We start from the raw sequence: 20,536 nt of genomic DNA, 5'->3' as shown, positions 1-20,536 counted from the left end.
ACACCGATATTCCCATTCGAAATCTCGAAGTCTATCTTGTGAATCAGGCATGCGTAGGTGTTTAACACCTAACAATGTTAGTGTTATGTGGCACCCTTAAAAGGATCTCATGGCACCCCAGCATGCCATGCCACCCTGGTTGAGAATCACTGCCTCAGGTTCCCACCTTCACCCCCACCATCGCCTGCAAGGGGGTTGAGTTGAATGGTTCTACAGTGAAAACAGAGAGATAAATGAAACAACAGTTTTGACAAGGGACAGCGGTGGCAATCTTGGCCTGTACACAGCACCATGATCCAGAACACTGGACAACACTAGAGCACTTCAGACCTGAAAAACCTGCTGATATCAATATGGAACAGAAGATGACAATAACAGACCCTATAGCATTCAAGACAGAGGTTGATGGAGAATGGTACTCCCTTAAAGTTTAAAGGGAGAGAGAGAACACATACTTTTGGGCCAATTGCATTTTGTTTCCCTGTGGAAAAGGCTGTGCAGATGGCTGCATGTTTCAGGGGTTGAAGCCCAGCTGCAGGTGGTAGGAAAGTGATTGCAGGCCTGCCTAGGAGGACTGGGCCAGCTGGTGAGGATAATTTGCTGGTCCAGAGGAAGTTAATGACTTCCAGTGACAGGAGCTATGGGAGAGAGAGCGAAGGCTGCAGCACTGGGCCAGGGTACTCTCTCAGGGTCTGGGAATAGACTACAGGGTTTGGTTTAACTTTTTATTGTTTGCACATGACATTTGATAGTTATGTTGAGTTCCATAGGGTGCGTTTGCCCCAGAAAATAAAGTCTGTGGTATGCTACCTAACAACCCGCTACAGGCTCAGTCACCTTGTAGCAACACTGTCTAGTGGATAACACTATCACAGTAGCTTACTTTTCAATTGTTCAGAAAATAAGAACTGTAAAAGTTTCTCCTGTATGTATTAGGAGCTCTTGTTATGGGATCATTACATCAGCCTGTCACTTTAATACCAATAATCATAAGTCTTATAAACCTACTTACAGAAGCAGCTTAGCCATGAGCTCTCAGACATATAACAAGAGCTCACTAGCAAAGCCGCTGCAAGGGAAAACTATCACTACTTCCTGACCCTTGGTGCACTGTGTTAGCTAATTAGTTCATTGATTTTTCACTGAACTAAGAGTTCAATAAGGGAGTTTGGAGGCGCCTCTTGATCAGCAAAACAGTTGCAGCCTGGACATTACAATACAACCAACACCTGCACCGGCTCCAGGCTGGCCAGAAACATGCCAGTGTTTTAAAGATGTCAGTAGAGTGATCACTGCAAAGGCCTGCAAACCTCTTTCCAGTCTGAATCCTGTGTTTTTTCTTCCTTGCTACTCACTGCAAACCTCTTTGAGTAACTGAATGCCTTCTGAGTACATGGAAAAGGACCAATTTCTCATCCTGCCTGTCCACAACTGGGATGTGGGCAGTCATCAGGAATAGTCAAAAGCAGGCCAAAGGCCAGAAGTCAGTCATAGATAGGACAAATGTAGGAACTCAAGGCAAGGCAATCTACATGTTCACCAAATCTGTTGTGCAGACAATTCACCACTGTCTGCCAGGTTGGCTCTAAGGCTGTGTTTAGCATAGGGTCAGCTTCCTGACAGCTCAGTAGCCAATAACTAGCAACTAATGACCCATCCCCAGCTAGACTGGTGACAATCACAATCTTTGTATTATTGTGGGCGAGTCTAGGCATTGCCGTGCTTTAGTATTTCCTCTTCGAAGTACTAAAGCATGGCAAGTATGGGCGGTTACTACGCTGTGCACGCAGCGCACAATTAGATTTCTCTACTATATCACTGTAGCAGAGTGCTATATCGGGGGAGCACGCCACTACGGTGATGCAGCTGGCAAGCAGGTGTGTACCCATGTGACCACTACATCACCGTAGCATACCGTACGGTGATGTAGCGCATCACTACATCACCATAGGGCAACGTGTAGACGTGCCCAGTGACTCCCGAAATCCATGGAGCAGACTCCACATCTCCTTTCCTGGAAACTCAGGACAGCCCACGTTCTTCCCAGACAAAACCCTGAAAAGAGAATTGTTGCAATCGCACATCCTTGCTTGACTCCAGTTCTAATAGGGAAGGCATCTGTTTCTGAGCTATTGCTTATGATGCTTGCTGTCATGTCGTCTGGAAGAAGTCAGGAAATGGTAACAAATGTTGGCAGGCATGCAAAGCTTATCAGCATCTTCCACAGGGGCACCCTGTTGATTGAATCAAAGGCCTTTAGATTAAAAAAGACCATGTAAAGATCTCAATGTTGTTCACAGCACTTCTACAGATGTCTAGCAACAAATATCATATCTATTGCATCTCTGACTGGGCTGAAAACCCATTCAGAATATGGTGGTAGAAGAAAGCTCCAGAAATTGAGTTTTGTGTTGGTCTACACGAGTCAGAAGCAGTCCAACTTAGAACTTGCATGACTAAGAAGTGACTCTTGCTGTTGTTGCCATAATGCTGTAATAATTTGTGTTCTCCAGTGAAGATTTATTAGAATAATAGTCTTTCATCCCTAAGGAATCCAAAGTGCTTCCTACATTTTACAGACTGTATAAAGTCTATATATCATCTAGAGATCATCTTACCCAGTACAGAAGTGCAGCCCCTTCTGGCAAAATACGGAGCTATTGACCAATCCATAGAAAAAGGGTGCTATAAATTTAGGAAAGGATCAGAAAAATGCTCTATCATGGAATAGGAATAGCAATTTGGACTTTGACAAGGAGAGAAATATTAAAATCCAATACAAAATTTGAAAAATGCCATTGTCTTTAACAACCACAGTAGCTCCAGACCTTGGCTTCAATTTAATTCAACATAGCACATCCAGGACCTCATGAGTATGAATTCATAAAGGGGTATTTATTTACTCATTGCTGAGAAAGAAGGTCCCAAGTTCAATCATTAGCACTTTCTGCAGGCCAGGAATTCCCCTAGAAATCTTCCACTAAGCAACCACAAAGACCCAACTTGTTTAGCATGGCAGATGCAATTCTGTCAACTTCTTGGACGCTTCCCCAGGTTATGGATTGTGAGTCCTAGTAATGAGTTCATCTGTGTGTTGATGACCAGAATCTGAAGCTGATCTCAATTCAGTGCAGAAGCAAACAGCAACATATGCAGGTTTTTATTTTAATCACTTTTTTATTAGTACTGTTTGGATTACTAAAAATGAAACCACATCACGTGTATAGAGTACTGAGCATAATGCTAGTCTTGGAGTGACACGGTCCAGTGAGACTTCTCTTTTTTCAGTACCAAGCAGTAGAGTCCTTCCTCCACAATCAAGTCTTCTAAAAGGATATAAAGGCCTTTCTCAGCTCTGCACCGTGCCAAAGTACTATTCTTCTTCCTGGTTTAAATCTCATATGTTAGGGACATCAATTACACATAAACCAGTATAAATGATCAGAAATCAGTTCAAATCTATAATACAACAAAAGCTCAATGCACATAAAATTGCTTTCAAAATGGCCAAAACCAGTTTCAGAAAAACCTGGATGGATGTAGTATCAGACTTAACTCACTTAGGTTAAATCAGCTAATTGAACTATTGTCCCAGATCCCCTCCAGATACAAGCTAACTCTCAGTCCCCCAGCATCCCAGGACGCTTAGCACATCCCGCACACCTCCCCCTCACAGGTGGTCGGGCTAGCCTTAGCCCAAGTTGTCTGGTCCAGCAGAGCAGGGGTTCATGCTCTAGCACCCCCTGGCTTCTGGCCTGGGCCACTGCAGGCATGTGGCTGCATTTCCCGAATCAAAAGTGAACGTCTGTTCATTTGCTTATCAGTTCAATCTACACAGCCTAGACTAACCTGCAAACATTGAATCAATTCAGTCTTGGGCTTTCTGATTGTCTGTACTTAGTTCTAGTCAATCTTAAAAAATGGAATGAAATTTAAAAAATGGAAAAGCCCCATACTCAGATCAATATCTATGCAAAAATTATTTCTCCCAACGGGAGACCATTGGAGGCCCAGGGAAATAAAATAAGCAAAACATGAGAAAGATCCTGCAGTACACTTCACTCCCACTCCACAAATCACTGATTCTTAATGGGAATTGCTTATCTCTAACACATCCCTAGCCATCTGAATCATGACCAACTCATTCATAAAAACCATGTCAAATCAGAACAGATTTGTGTAAGTCTGTACAAGTCCATTCCAGAAACTGGCCTTGGATATTATTTCCTGCAAGGACATGATGACTACCACTTAGAGGGTCACAACAGTGAAACATTACATGGCCCAGGAAAAAAGGCACAGTTAATACCATGTGCTTGCACATATAGAAGCAAAAGAAAGATACTTTCATCCTATGACAGAGTAGGAATGGGAATAAAATGGATAATTCTGTTTGCGTGTGCAGTTTACCTTCCTATCTTGATGTAAATTAAACTTCCAAAAGAGACTGCCCATGTCTAAATAAAGGCACTAAGAAGAGGTTAAAGCATCTTAAAGCATCCTGTCTAACAGTGCCACTGGCCTCTCAGAGGCACCCTGACCTCTGCTTGGCTGAAAGGCTAGTAGTCATGACACAAGGAGCACTCAGTGCTTCTCCAGATCAGTGGAATTAGCACCAGCCCCTTGTGAAGGCACGATGCTGGAAAAGGGTGCTTCCACCAATGTATCTCATACAGTTTTACATCGCCTCTTCTCATGCAACAGGAGCAGGCGGAAGGAACATCAGACAGAAGGCTCTGCTGCAATCTCTTTTACTCTTCTGGCTGAATACAGGGTCTGGGGACCATCTTCAGTATGATGGGATTCTTGGGTTGCATGAAACCCTTTGAGTCCAGCACTAGAGGGATCTTCACCATGAGGAGAGAGAAATAACAAGGTCATGCACCCTGAATGTTACAGAATATTCACCAAAGATACATTCAGGATCTTTAAATGGCAAATCCCTGCACTGAAAAAGGAAGAGTTGCCTTCCACTGGCTGCTTTGAGGCAGCCACAGACACCGAGCTTGCAGCAGGGATTATCTGCCATGCAATTTCAACCAGTATATTTATTTCATGACAGACACATAGAGCACTGACTCCAGGCTCCTGCAGCGCTGGCTTCAGTCATCTCCAGAAGGAAGGGCTGAAGCTGATCCCAAGCAAGACCATGGGCATGCCGAAAGGACATCCCTATAAGTTCTCTGACTACTGAGGTTATCTGTCTTTGGATTGAATACTTAGTTCATAGTCTTGGGTCCCTTACTTGAACCTGGCTTAGAGGGATCTCCCCTTTTTGAGAAAAGCCCTTCTAAGCCAGGATCCAGGTGGATTAGCAGAGAAGCATGGGGAAGTTTGCCTTGCCCAGTGTATTTATTCACTGGATCAAAGAGGTCTGCAGACTTCAGAGACATCCTTCTGAAATCTCTCACCTAAGTAAAATTCATCGTCCAAGTGGTTTCAAAATATATATGGCAATAACATGTATCATGCTGATTTATAATCACCTAAGCAGTGATGTCCAACTCTGGTCCTGGAGACTAGAGGAGAGGAAGTGGGAAAGGTTGGTGGGCCAGACACAGTGCTGAGCCATGTTATCTGCTGTGGGGCTAAAATTTGGCAGTGGCAGCATTAACTTTTGTGGCTTCTAGAGATGGGGCAGCCACCACTCCTCCCACCACCAAATTTCATGGCTGAATCATAGATTGTAAGGGGCTGGAAGGGACCTTGTTGATCATCATGTCCAGTCCCTCTGCACCAAGCAGGAAAGACAACTGGGGTCAGGTGACCCCAGGAAGGTGACTGTTTAGTCTCCTCTTGAAAATTTCCAGGGTAAGCGATTGCACCACCTCTGGAGGGAGCTTATTCCACAGTCTGGACACCATGACAGAAGAAGTTTTTTCTAATGTTGAGCCTGAAATGGTCTTCCAGGAGTTTGTGGCCATTACTCCTGGTTTTCCCCAAGGGTGCCCTGGTGAACAGTTGTTCACCAAGGCCTTGATGTATTCCCCTGATGTAGCGGTAAGCCATGATGACATGGTTTGTGCATTGAATCCGCGCTGCAGTTTGTATGGTCATCTCTCATAGGGGAAGGGCTTTCATGCATGTGGAAGACAGTGCCCTGTGAATCCTGAGACAGACATGAAAATGATCTCTCTACAAGACTATGCTAGTCCGTTCACATTCAAACATGCGTTCTCACCGGGGTATCTTTGCAGGTCCTGAAGGAAAATCTTTGCAACAGGACAACTAAGGCCATTTTCAGGCTGAGGAGAGCAAACCTCATTCCAATGCAGTTCCTTGGACCGGCTCCAAAGGGCAGGAAGATATAGGGGTCCATGCTGTCTCTGTTCTCTTTACTGAACCTGGTTCCAAACAGAGAGATAAAGAAAGAGGTTAATTCTTCATATCTTCTCCTAACCTTTTGCTCCATCTCTGACTCTGGCTTCATTTGTCCTAGTCTGATGTAACAGCAATTGTTGAACAGGGATTGTTTTTGAACTAGAACTGGAAAATTAATTTTTACTTCCTCCACAGCTGTCACGGGGTGCTAAGATCTGCAATGGTTCAATTTGGAGGGAGGTATTGTTTCCTCATAAAGAGGTATCCCTGTACGTTGGACCATCTGCTGTCCTGATGAGTCTCAATCAACACCTAACCATACATACATCTTTATCATGAATATAATGATTTGTGTGTATGAAACATGATATTGGATACAGATGTGTTCTTGTGTTCTGCCCTACCCAAGAGATTATTAGTCTGTTCGTAGTCTACTCTGGTGACAGAGCTTCTCGCTAGACAATGGCCAAGTGTATATTAGCATATCCACCAGACAGGTAGGAAGCAAAACTCTGGGAATGTTTGTGTGGAATAGAGTAAAGCAAGGGCAGGAGAGCACCTTTCTGCTCACGGAAATGTGTGTGCAAGTACGGCCTGGCACAAATCAAAGTAGAACAAAACAGTCCAATTAGCAGGTGGATGCCAGGCCTTGGAAGGAAATCATCTGCCAAAGTTAACAAGTGCCTTGGGAATTGGAATGGGGGATGAGAGATGAGGAGTTAATGATTAGAAAATTTAAGAGAAGCCTTTTGCGGGAATAAAGGAGAAGCTACATTGAGTCTAGGGGAAAGGCAGAAGCCAGCTCGGAGCTGGAAGGTCACTAGCATGATTGCTAGCTGCTGAAAACACATGCAACATTGGGCAGGGCTTGCAAATGAGAAGGTAACTCTAAACCAGTGGTTTTCAACCTGTGGTCCGGAGACCTCTGGGCTAGGGACAAGACTTATACATAAACCAGGTTATGTGATCAGAAACTGGTTTAAACCTGCAACAGAACAGGAGCTCAGTGCATATAACCCAGTTTCAAAATGGCTGAAACTGGTTTACGATAAACCTGCTTGAATGTAGTATCAGACTTAACTGATTTGGGTCAAACTGGTTTATGAAATTTCTGTCCCAGACCTCTTCCTGGTTCAAGTTAAATCACAGTCCCCCAGCATGCTTTCCAGCCCTGGGCTGGGCTGTGCTATCTGCTCCAGAGAGCATGGCTAGCCTTGTCCCTCCGCTCCCTGGCTGGAGCTGTGAGGGCTGGCTGACAAGGGGGAAGGGGGGGCAAGCCTGACCAGGGATGCAGCCCAGTCTGCAGGGGGGATTCCTCCACAGGCAAACCACGGCTGGGACCTGGGGCCAGGAACGGGGAGTTAAAAACCCCTTTGCCTGCTCAAATTTACTGCTGGCTGCAACTGTGGACTACGAATCCCAGAGGCACCTAGAAGCAGGAAAAGGAAGTGATGAGCAACCCTGCAGAGTCCTGCTGCTGTAATTCTTGACTGAAAATCCCAGACACCTGTGGGGACAGCAGGAAGAGGAAGCAAACACATAGGCCGTGCTGGCTATGTGCCAGAGAGCCATGCTCTAGCGCCTCCCAGCTTTTGGCCTGAGCCACTGCAGGCATGTGGCTGCATTTTCTGAATCAAAGGTAAATAATGTCTGTTCACTTCTGTTTCAATTTAATCTCTGCAATTTAGATTAACCTGCAAAGACTGAATCGATTCAGCCTTGGGCTTTTTGACTGTCTGTACCTAGCCCTGGGGATCCACAGACTATGTCTAAGGGGTCCATGAAAGATGACTATGATCAAGCAAAAGTATATAAATACCCGCACTAACAATTCAAAGGGGTCTGAACCTGAAAGTCCAAGGAATTCTCCCACACTAAGATGTAAGGTCTAGTCTGGGGTGTGATTAGTTTAAGTTTTGCTAGGAAGGGGAGAAGTGTCCCAAGAGCCAGATGGGTCAGAAACTCTGAGGATACTCACCAGGGCAGTGGGGACAGGACCCAGAGCTCTAGGGATCACCAAAAAGTGACATCAGGATTTGTCACAAGGACTTTTTCTTTCCACATGCTAATTTGCATGGCATCATGCCAGTCACCCAATGGCTCTTGCTTGAATTTCTGGCTGTGAACCCCTCAATATTGCAGCTGCTGGCAGCTGGTCTCTCTGCTATTTTCTTCAGTTAATACAGTTAATTAAATTCTATGCACAGCTCATGGATGCAGACCGTAAAGCTCCCTGCATGGTGATACTGGGACTAAATGTCAAATAATGATAAAAACCCCATTTAAATGTAATCACGCTTTCCCCACCATTGTTGCTTTTTCGGCTGGCTGGTGGCAGGACAAATTTGCATTTCTTTTCCCTCCCCCACCTCTCTCACCTCTCGGGCCTGAACTCCTCTGGCTCTGGCCAGACCTCTGGATCACGATGCAGCACGTAGGCTGGGATCATGGTGACAGTCCCTTTTGGAATGGTCACTCCGTTTATCTCAATGGTCTCCTTGCAGACACGTTCAAGCCGCCCGCCAGGGGGGAAGATTCTGAGTGTTTCATTCACCACCATATCAAGATACTCCATCTGCATCACGGTCTCATAGGTGGGCTTGGCCTTGGGAGAGAATGGCAGAGGGGAATGGACTTCCAGGTCCATGGGAAGCTCTCTCAAAGCTTACCATGCTGTCTATAGGCACAGTAGCTACCCCAAACATCTGCATGTTGCAGTGGGGTTGTGATCCAGAGGCAGAAGACTCATGTCCAGCTCCCTTAAACACTGCATTGCAATGTACCATGGGTGAACCTATGGCTAATGAGCCCTGGTCATGGAGGTCTTTGCACCATGAGACTTTTCTCACTTCCACTTAAAAATGTCTTTGAGGTAGACAAGAGGGAGTGGCCTCATTCTCTCTTGTTAACCCTGCCCCACTTTTAGGCACCACTTGGCATAGAGAGGTCAGTTATTTAAGGGATGTTTCATGGGTATCTCCACCTCCCCACCAGTGCTGGGATGTTCTGACCAGAGGAAGCGTGTGTTACACTGGTGCACAATGTGCGATTACCACCCACTGTGGCTGAGGTGTCCTGTATGGAGAACAGTCACTCTGCCTTCCAGCGGGGTTTGGGATCAACCTCTGAGCAGGGTGCTACTGCTGGAAACAGAGCACCAAAAACATCACTCTTTCTTACCCCGTTGGGCAGAGCAGCATCAATCTCTTCATGCAGCCGCTGCTGCACATCCGGGTGAGTGGCCAGGTTATAGGAGACGAAGCTGAGAGTGGAACTGGTGGTCTCATAACCAGCAAATATAAAGATGAGAGCCTGTGCCAGAATCTCGGGGTCCGTCAGTGCTGGAGAGACAAACACATACAGGAAGGGCAAAACTCAAAGAGCGCAGGATTTTAGTAACTGGCATAGTAGCTTAGGACCCCGCAAGGAAGAAACTGTCCCTGCCCAAAGAGCTTTCAATACAAGCCAATGATAATAGAGAGGATATGAGGAAAAGAGACAAAATAAATGATGTACAAGTTCTACACAAATGATTTGTAGAGTTTGATATCTACAGTCTGAAAACACATCCAATAAGCACATACTCATCTTTCCTGATGGCTCTTGGCCCTTCTCGTGTCCAGGAAAGTTTCTCAGATATGGGCCTGAATCATTTGCCCAAATTTCTTCATCTGGGAAGCTGTCTTTAAAGTTCCTAACTACTACCCCTTATACAGCATCCCGTTAGGGAGGGTCTTTGGTAAGGAGTGATGACTTGAGAGAAGCAGACAAGGAGGTGACCCAGAGAAGTGTCATTTGCAGAGTAGGGGAAGTCATGATAAGAGACAAAAGCACAGAAGAAAGGATGATATGGCACCAGAAGCACTTACAAAGTCTTTTGTCCTGCTTGCTTTCCTCTGTCCTTGTACAGATAAAGCTCGAGTTCAGCCGGTTTAAGCCCTTAAGGTTAGTCACCACTGCACAGTGTCCTAGCCAAGCTTTCCATTAGGTGGGCTGTGTTACTTCATGTGCAACGCACCTCATTACTCATTCAAGTGTGATGAGGAGCTATAGCTCCCCTTGGCACCAGTCAGGGTTGTGAATGTTCAGTCCCTGTGAAATGCCAATTCCAGTTTCCCTTTCTCTTCTTTTGGAAAGATCTAACTTACAGCTCCCATAGATTCATTGATGTTAGGGTCAGAAGGGACCTCAATAGATCATCGAGTCCGACCCCCTGCATAGGCAAGAAAGAGTGCTGGGTTCAGATGACCCCAGCCAGATGCCTATCTAACCTCCTCTTGAAGACCCCCAGGGTAGGGGAGAGCACCACCTCCCTTGGGAGCCCAGTCCAGATTGTGGCCGCTCTAACTGTGAAGAAGTTCTTCCTAGTGTCCAGTCTAAATCTGCTCTCTGCTAGCTTATGGCCCTGGGGGCGCCTTGGTGAGCAGAGCCTCACCAATTCCCTTCTGTGCCCCCATAAGACCCAGAATTAAATGGAGGGATGGGGGAAAGGGGCTGTTCATCCTGACAATTATTACTAAACGCCTCCCCTTTCCTCCCCCAAAATCTACAATGGGTATCCCAGTGAGTTGTTGGCCAGGGTGGGGATGGGACACATGACCTACAGCCTTACTTTTATATGCATGCTTCTCCTCTTTAGGTTTGGCGCTGTCATCTGGGTTCTGTGAGTCAATCATCAGCTGCAAGAAATCCACCCGATCCTGGGAACAGAAAGATGGAGAAAGTCATGTAAGCTGGTCCAACACAAGTTCAACACTAACCCAGCCTCAGTGCACAACATGGTCCTGGGGAACCTCTTGGCCTGATGACTATGAAACTTAAGGCTTAAGTGACAGACTGAAAGCTCATTTGGAAGAAATGGATGTTTCCACAGAAGCTTAAACAGGACACTTCTCTGAGCCTACCCAAGTTTGGCCAGCTGAAAGGTGATACCAAGAGCATCTGTCACATCCACAAGAGATGCAAGTGGACTTCCCTAGAATGAGAGCCCACAAGACAGAAGGCACATGAGCTGGACTGACCGTGTTTCTGTTCTTTTGCCGTTCCTCCTTTATATTCTTGAGGACGTTGAAGAAGAAGTCCATGAATCCTGCGGGCATCAGAGACACATTCATTTTCTCCAGAAGCGGGACCAGAAAGGGGAACACCACTGAAAAGGAGAGGAACAAAACAGGTGTCTGCATTGCAAACACTGAGGTTCAGCCAAGAGGTCTTCAGAGAACAGTGAGCAACAGGGCACAGCAAGAGGGGGAGCAAGGTCAGGGCACCTCAACAAAAATAGCTGGCAAACCACTCGTCCTGGTGCTGCCGGCGTGAACCACAGCTGGAGACTCCCCATGAACCGAGCCCAGCTCCGATTTCCTGCCAGCGCAAAGGTGTGTAGAGATCTGAATTTCACTTGGAAATCTCCTGACTTGTACATCTCTGCTCCTTTCACTTTCCTTTATAGAAGAAATACTTCTTCCACCTCATCTTGGCATTCACTTAATTTTTGCCTGGAGGGGCTCACCAGAGACGCAGTCACCACAGCGCTGCACTGGCTGTAAGAATGGGGTCTTTACCATGATTTCTATGTTAGCACCTTTATGAACCCATGTGGGGGCCTAGTGCAGTGACACACTGAACACCTCCTGAAAGGACAAGGGGACCAGGATCAGTCCCTTATGGGGTGTAAGAGGGCAGGGCCCTGTTACTAGGGACGTGGGGGAGTGTGAACAGCCCCACACCCTGGAAGTGCCTCCTCATGCCCACCCCAGACCTGGAAGGACTCATATCAAAGGTTGGGAAACCAGGTCTGGGGATGCAGTGATTCTCCCAAAAAGGGAGTTGGTGCAGGTGTGGTGAACAAGGAAGAGTCACCCATGTGGGTCAGCACCAGCAGGGGGAAGAATAAAAGATGCTGAAAACAGCTTCAAAGGGCTGCACCTGGCCGGGAGCCTGGGGACACCAGGGGTTAGGCAGCCCGGGGAGTGGCCTGAGAGCAGGGCTCCTGCCCGCTCCTTTGTTTGTCTCCACAAGCCCGCAGGCTCTGCAAAGCCTCTGAGAGATAAAAGGTGGCCAGAAGGAAGTCTGTGATGACCCACTGGAAGACAGCTAAGTGCTAATTTATTTGTTTCTGGGGTTTTGGTTGTAGCCCTGTTGGTCTAAGGACATAGGATATAAGATAATTTGTTGAATTGTCTTCGCTCATTTTGCATTTCTGGCAAGTCCAGGGTGGCCTCAGGGTGTTATCTATTAGCCCAGCTGCAGCAGAGGCTAGGGCCCTGAACTCTGGGCCATTAGCCAATGCCAACAGCAAAGTAAAAATGGTCAGCCCCACTAGCCTGACCAAAGATACCCTGCTGTGATCTGCCCAGAGCAGCTTGCAGGGGCCAGAGAGCTTAGGTGTGCAGGAGCCTCATACCTACTAACAGGAGTATTGGGCTTAAGAAGTTGAACTTAAGAAACTTCTTGATGTTGGCGACAAAAGGGTCCTTTGGGTTGTTCATGGAGTCGATGTTCACGCTGAATGAAGTGCTGGTCACCACGTCCATGCTGTAGGCTCCAAAGACACTGAGGAGAAAGGGGAGAACATGAATATGAAGGTCTCGCAGGCATCCCCTCAAGAGGTTTCTCTCCAGTAAAAATCCTGGGTAGGGAGACCCTCCCCTGCAAATGGTCTCAGTACTCCCCCAAATTTGCTTCCCGCTCACATTTGGAGCACAGATCTGCTGCCCCCAGATAACTACTCACGCCTTCGTGTCCATGGACTCATCATTATCCACTTTCTTCTGCACCGTTTTAACTAATGTGTCTGCATAGGAATGGATGATGGGTAACATCTGAAATGCAAAACAAAGCACAAGGCACTGCAGACTCCTTCACATCCATTAAGCAGAGCCGCACACTGCCAGGGAACAGCATTGCTGTGTGCTAATTGTCAGCTAATAGCCATCGACTCGTTTAAGACTGGGGGGAATGGGGGTGGGATCACTGCAGGGCTTCAGACCCCACTGGGAAATGAAGAGGGTTGCTCTCAAGTTAGTGACTGGTCCATGCAGCCAGATGGGTAGGAACTGAAAAGGGTCCCCTGAAAACACCCCTGCACGTGCCAGCGTCCCATGTGCTGCAAAGAGCAGGGCAGGAACTCTCCAACAGTGACAGAGGAAGCTACTGCAGGACGGGAAAGCCCTGCCCCAGAGCACGGTGTGGGATGTGAAGCACTGACAAACTCATCCTCCTGCCTTCCTGTCGGACTTGCAATACAGCAGCAGTCCAGTCTCCCATCACTCTTCCTGAAGAGGGATCGCAAGGAGAGGTCCCAGATCAATGGTGGGCTCCAGGGAAGGGTGCTGCCGGGCTCCAGCATGTAAAGGCTGTTACACTTGGAAATGTTTCATATGGTAGGTCTGTTTGCACTTCTAGCCTCCCTGGCTTTACCTCCTTTAGCCTCCCGCTGGTGAACGTCGGAGACAGCACAGTCCGAATCCTCTTCCACTGCTCGTCTGGAGCTATTGTGATGGCAGAATCCAGCTCACCATTGAGACCAAAGTTCTAGGGAGGAAGAGCACAGAAGAGATCCCTGTTTATACAGGGCATGGCCTTAGGACTTCAACCAGCCCTCTCACATGTTGGACTTGAAAATGGATCATGGACATTGCCCGTAAAGCCTGAGCAATGCAAGGCATGGGCCTCCCATTGCAGGAAATGGCAAGATCAGGTCCATTCTCTTGATGTCTGCAAATGTGGAAACAGAGGCTGAAGATAGCTTAGACCAAGACTGTAAAAAAGTAAGCAGGAGAACCTCACAACCCATGGGAAATATCATTATCCTTCCCTTGCAGATACAGAAACGGATGCAGAGAGCAGTAAAATGCCTGCACAGTTGGATGGGTAAAAAATTGGCTGATGGGGCACACCTAGAGTGTAGTGGTGGATGGGTTGTACTCAGCCTGGCAAGATGTGAGCAGTGGGGTACCCCAGGGCTCAGTCCTTGGGCCCGCACTGTTTAACATCTTCATCAGCGACTTGGACAAGGGGGTGGAAAGCACGCTGTCCAAGTTTGCTGATGACACTAAGATGTGCGGCAAGGTGGGCACGCTTGAAGGAAGAGAGAGGCTGCAACTAGATTTAGACAGACTGCAGAAGTGAACGGACAGTAATAGGATGGGGTTCAATGTAGACAAATGCAGGATGCTGCACCTTGGGAGAAGGCATCCACAGCACACATACAGGCTGGGGAGCTCCCCTCTTGAAAGCACAGAGGCAGAAAGGGATCTTGGAGTCATTATTGCCTCCAAGATGAACATGAGCCGCCAATGCCAGACCACAGCCACCTTGTCATGCATCCAAAGATGCATCTCAAACTGGTCCAGAGAGGCGATACTTCCTCTCTATGTAACTTTGGTCAGGCCACAATTGGAGTACTGCATCCAGTACCGGGCACCACACTTCAAAAGGGATGTGGCCAGCCTGGAGAGGGTTCAGAGGAGGGCCACCCGCTTGGTGAGAGGGCAGCAGGACAGGCCCTACGAGGAGAGACTGAAGGACCTGAACCTGTTCAGCCTCAGCAAGAGGAGGCTGAGGGGGGACCTGTTGGCTGCCTACAAGCTCATCGGGGGAGATCAACAGCAACTAGGTAGAGCCCTTGTCTCCCCAGCACCACCTGGGGTGACGAGGAACGATGGTAATAAGCTGATGGAGCATTCATTCCTGCCTGTGACAGGGGGTCAGGCTAGATGATCTCTTCAGGTCCCTCCTGACCCTGGCTACTATGAAACTATGAAACTTGTCAAAGATCACTGAAAGGAGAAACAACTCAGGGGTTCTGATTTCTAATTCTGTGCCCTGAGCAAACTGGGTGGTTTAAAGATTGCACTGCCCTGGGAGGAAATTTGACTTTTTTTGTGTGCATCCACCCCATCAGATGTATATGGATCAGCTCTGTTCAAGATACCTACCCGGCGATTGGTAAAGAGGGTGTAGCATTCTTTCACCAGGATGGTTTTGATGATTATCGGATCCAGAATAGCCAGTACAGGCTGCCTGCCATCAAAAAACCTGGAACGAAGAGAAACTCACAATTAGGCCTTTGCTTGCTATTATACAGAGCAGGTGTGCCTTGATTTGGTTATGAATAAATACACATGTATACTAATGTACAGATGCCCAATACTAAAGGGGTTCCCAGTGCTTCTTGCAAAAGCAGCATCAAAGAGAGAAGATGCCGAAATTGTTTTACTATGCAATAAAGAGGAGAAATTGGATGGGGGAGATGTTCTAAGTTCTGCTATCTGGACATATCTAGCAAATATCTGCCCTGCTGAGAACTGGCATTCCCAAGCAGGATGTATTAAGGCAGAAAGTTACTGATCATCATTGCATTAATTCATTGTGTTTGTGCCGTCAAAGTGCTCTTTGTTTCTGTCATTGACACCTGGTGATGATGAATCTAGCCGAATTAGTTTAAATATAGGGTAAATGGATTTCTCTGCATGGTGTCTTAGGCTGTAAACAGGCATCACACTTGTAGTATTACTAGGGACCTACCAAATTCATGGTGGGAGTGGGGTGCGCGGCGGCTCCTTTAGTCTTGCAGGTTCCCCTGTGCGTCCTCCCACCATTGATTGGCAGCAGGGCCCCGCTGCTTGCCTTTTGTGTCTGATCGGCGGGGAGGCAAAACCACAGTTTTAAATACGGTGCCATTTTTGCGGCTTGCTGATGACTGGCCAGAAGACAAGAACAGCACCATATTTAAAACCGCGGTTTTCGCCTCCCTGGTGATCAGGAGTGAGCAGTGAGGTGCGTGGCGGCTTCTTTTATTTTGCAGGTCCCCCCGCGTGCCTTCCCGCACTGCCTGCTGCTCACTCCTGACCAGCGGGGAGGTGAAAACCACAGTTTTAAATGTGGCTCTGTGTTTGCCTCCCCGCCAGGCAGCAACAAACAGCGTGGCTGCCAGGGCCCCTCAACCAATCAGCGGTGAGTGGCAAAAATGGCACCATATTAAAAACTGCAGTTTTTGCCTGCGCCCATCAGGAGTGAGCAGTGGGCTGCGGGGTCCCGCTACCAATCAGCAGTGGGGGTACACATGGGAACCTGCAAGATCAAGGAGCCACCGCGCCCCCAAATCCCGCCATCAATTTGGTACATCCCTAAGCATTGCATATCACCTTGTAGTACTGCAGAAAGCAAGTCTACAGATGTGCACCCTACCTGCATCCCAGCTAGGACTGGCAGCTGCAGCTCTCCGGGCCACCCTTGCTTGGAGGCTGATGAGCTCTCAGACTGCACCATGCCCTGGTCCTTGGGCAGCAACAGCTCTCTAGGTGCTTTCCCAGACACAGCAGTGGAGACCACATTGCTGCAGGTGTGAGCCACCATTTTTGTCATGGCAGCCTGCTCTTGACCCTGCTGCAATGCCCTCAATCCCAGTCTGGGAACTGCAGTTCTGTCTCCCCCCCGTGCTGCTGCCCTGGTGCCAGACACCGATGCCCATCAGTCACTGACAGCTGCTCAGTGATTTGTCTTCGCCAGCAAGGTTTAAGGCAGGCTGTCAGTCATCCAGCTCATAGACATGCTCCCCTCCAGGAGGATGGGGAGTCGGGGAGAACAAAACAGCAACCCCCTATTACTCCCTAGCAGGACAGCACACCTCTGCAGTGATTCAATAGCACGCCAGGGGCCTGTGACTGTACAAACACATATTTATGCACCACTAAAAAGAACTGCAACATAGAGCACTACAAAACTCATCTGTCCACAGTCTTAAAAAGAGGAGAGAAAAACTACAGATTATGTTTCAAGTTCTGTTCATCCACCAGTTTCAGGCTGACGAACATTAAAACCCAGGGGCTTGGCCAAAGGGCAGGGGAGCCTGGGGAAGCATGGGGGTTTCAGGCTTCACTCTTTTTAAAATGTTTTGGGCTTCATTAAACTTTCCAGAGTTGTGTGCAACAATTTCCCTGCAGCTCAAGAGCTCTCAGAGGCAAAGTGAGAAGAGACCCCGAGCTCCTAGCAGCACAAAGCCTGTGCTGTGCGTGCAACAGAGCCAGGTTGGACGGTAGCTCAGCCCCTTGTTCGAGGAAGGAGCTGGGGGATAAGAAAAAAATCTACAGCTGCCTGGAGCTCACTCTCTGCCTGAGCCAGCCAGAGCAGCAGCTTCTTTGAAATGAGCAGTCAGGGTGTCTGGGGCTGTCAGAGGAGCAGTCCCGCACCCGCCTGGGAGGTAGAAGACAGGGCTGAATGGCACCAGCTGGGAGAGCTCACCTGGAGCCCTGGGAAGGTGTCTGGGCCACACTGACCTGCCGTGCAACTACCTCAAAGTGTAGGGGTTGGGGAGGAGCCCCAAAGAGCAGAAAGGGCTCCTGTTGCTGAGAGAGAAAGCAAAGCAGCAGAAAGGACAGTTAGTGCCTTCCTCATTCAGCGCTTGCTGGGGCAGCTCTCGTGGCTGCTATATCTTGTGGCCGTGATGGCAGGGGTGCCCTTGGAGATGGCAGGGGTGCAGAAATTCACAGGACTGGGCTTTTCTTCTTCCTGCTCTTCCCCAACCCTGGAAAGCCCCCCTGTGATTGCAGGGAAGCTAGAAGCAGAGGTACATGGCATTTTGTACTGCAAGTATTTTTGGAGGGGCCTCAGACATCCCAAACAGAGAGCTGTGCTGTTGTGCGGCCTGCCTGACCTCAGACTAAAATGGCATTTGAATTCCAGGTCAGTTGTATCCAACCTGGTGTAAAAATGCCAAAATGGAGTGGGTGAGGCCACACTCAACAATCAGCCCCTGGAAGGGGCATCAGTATTTCTATTTTGGTGGTCCCTGGATGACATCTCAAACTGGCAATTTCCTTCAGTGCAAAACTCACCCCCATATTTTGCCGTACTTCTCAAAGCACTTCTGGTCAAAATCCAGAACTCCCTGCAAGAGAAAACCAGAGGTTGGATGGCTGCCAGCAAACTGAGGGAAGCAGGACCACAGCTTGGATTCTGTGGAGGTATTTAATCGTATCACATAGGTACAATAACCAGCAGTGATGGGTCAAGTGAGTGTCCTTGGAAACTGGGCTAGGGCTGCAGGATGGGAAACCTTAAGAAAACCAGTGGCTTATAATAAAAAGATGGGAGAAAAATATGAGGGACTTTGTTCACATGAACCAGTGAATTAACTTGACCTGTCGCATGGCTCAAATGGATGCAAGTGCTTCACAACTGCCTGCATACCTCCCTGCTGCACCATGTATCGTCAGGGGGAAGTCAGTTCAACCCCTGAGTTCAGGTCAGGTCTTTCTACCCATCCATCAGGATCTTGTAACTCTTGCAAGGGAAGGGTGTTTGTTATAGCTGTGTTGGTGTAAGGACATAGGCAGACAAGGCTCGTTGGATAAATGTGATATATTTTATTACAGGGGTTTAGGTTGTAGCCGTGTTGGTCTAAGGATATAGGCAGACAAGGTTCCTTGGGTGAATCTTTTATTACACCAATTTATCTTTCCAACTATTTAGTTGGTGTAATAAGAGATAACCCATTTACCCAAAAAACCTCGTCTGCTAAGGGGTACAAGCCAGTTATGACTCCCTCCCTCCCTCCCAGAGCCCAAGGTTACTGAAAAGTCCTTATCATCAGAATAAGCTCAGTGAAACTGCTGTCACTCACATGCCGGTATTCAAGGAAGGTCCCGATGAAAGGAAGAGGCCTCGGCCCGGGAATGCCCAGCTTCTTAAAGAACCCGTATGGCCAGATCCCATAGCTGCAGGTAAATGAAGGGCAAACAAGTGAGATGCCAGGTGTTTGTGTAAGGGGAAGAGTATGGTCTTCACCCTGATAAAACCTGTTTAAACAGCAGGCCACTCTTGCTTAGACACTGCTGAAGTAATGGACTGATAACAGGGAGACAGAAAAGGCCTACAGGGAAAAAAGCACTGCACCAGGATCTGTTTTGTTGGGCTGGGAAAAAAAGAGAAACACAAAACTTTAAAACTCTAGGTTCAGAGGTGATACCTTTTTAATAGACCAACTAAAAAACAGCAAAAAAAATGCTCTTTGCAAACTTTTAGGCATGCGCCCCTTCTTCTGCACCAGGATGACCTGCACATAACATTTGAGCACAGATCCCTCCACCCCAGGAAATACCCCGCCTGCATGGTGGGGTGCCAGCCCCTCCGCAGCAGTGCCCTAACATGCAGGGCTGGTTCCCCCCAGACACACAGCAGGCCCTTGTAGTGAGACACAATTTTAGTCCTCTCCTCTACCCCAGCCTCCTTTGCAAGCAGTATGCCAGCTAGCTGGGTTGTCCAGCTTTTCCCACGCCCCTGGTGCCCCGGTCTCCTGAAGTCTCTCTTCTGCAAATAAACATTAGCCATTTCTCTGGGCTGCCCCTCCCTTTCATCCTATTGGGCTTACACGGCGTGGAAAGCTCTGCTTTTAGTTTCCTTTTTGGTACGAGTTAAGACACGCAGGTTTCCACTTACAGAAGAAAAAGCATCAGAAACACAAGGAGCAGCATCCACGTTTCTGGGGATAAACTTGGAAGGAAATCCATCTCGTCGGCTGCCTGCTCTGAACCAGCCCTTCTCTCCTGGCTGCCTCGAAAAGTTTTTCAGCCCCAGGGTTTTCCTGGAAGCAGTGCTGGGGATCACGTGAGTCAGGAGGCAGGGCTGATTGCTCTCACTGGGCTGTCTTTACTCTCAAGCAGGATTCTCCTTTCAAGAACATGTAAATGAGCTGCTCAGTCTCCAATATTGCAGTTTACTGTGAAAACCAAGTAGAGCATGTGGAAATGGCTGGGGCGCGTGACTTGTGAGGACAGGCTGAGTGAACTGGGCTTATTTAGTCTGGAGACAAGAAGACGGAGGGGGGGATTTATTAGCAGCCTTCATCTACCAGAAGCAGGGTTCAAAAGAAGATGGAACTGGACTTTTGTTCTCAGTAGTGGCAGATGACAGATCAAGGAGGATTCGTAGATTCATAGATGCTAAGGTTGGAAGGGACCTCAGCAGATCATCAAGTCTGACTCCCTGCCCTGGGCAGGAAAGAGCGCTGGGGTTAAATGACCCCGGCCAGGTGCATCTCCAGTCTCCTCTTCAAGACCCCCAAGGTAGGGGAGAGCCTCCCTTGGACACCAATTCTGGCAACCCCTACTGTAAAGAAGTTCTTTCTAATGTCTAACCTAAATCTCCTCTCTGTCAGTTTGTTGCCATTATTTCGAGTTACTCCAGGGGTGCCCTGGGAAACAGAGCATTTCCC

General features: G+C 48.0%; 1 protein-coding gene across 1 annotated transcript; it reads right to left on the bottom strand.

The window, feature by feature from the left end:
- Positions 1-3,157: 3,157 nt before the first annotated feature.
- Positions 3,158-19,921, bottom strand: LOC102570944 (cytochrome P450 3A24-like). Its single transcript, XM_059716192.1, has 13 exons — positions 19,762-19,921; positions 18,947-19,040; positions 18,159-18,211; positions 15,261-15,360; positions 13,741-13,854; positions 13,054-13,142; positions 12,725-12,873; positions 11,343-11,470; positions 10,934-11,021; positions 9,502-9,662; positions 8,700-8,926; positions 6,182-6,344; positions 3,158-4,847 (listed from the first exon to the last, which is right to left on the bottom strand). The coding sequence occupies exons 1-13, from the start codon at positions 19,830-19,832 to the stop codon at positions 4,752-4,754; spliced, it is 1,533 nt and encodes a 510-aa protein (XP_059572175.1). The 5' UTR covers positions 19,833-19,921; the 3' UTR covers positions 3,158-4,751.
- Positions 19,922-20,536: the final 615 nt, after the last annotated feature.

Source organism: Alligator mississippiensis, chromosome 13 (genome assembly GCF_030867095.1).
Source record: "Alligator mississippiensis isolate rAllMis1 chromosome 13, rAllMis1, whole genome shotgun sequence".
In the NCBI taxonomy this organism is placed as follows: Eukaryota; Metazoa; Chordata; order Crocodylia; family Alligatoridae; genus Alligator; species Alligator mississippiensis.
The sequence above is the reverse complement of the archived record's forward strand: the minus strand, read 5'-3'. Positions and strand labels throughout refer to the sequence as shown.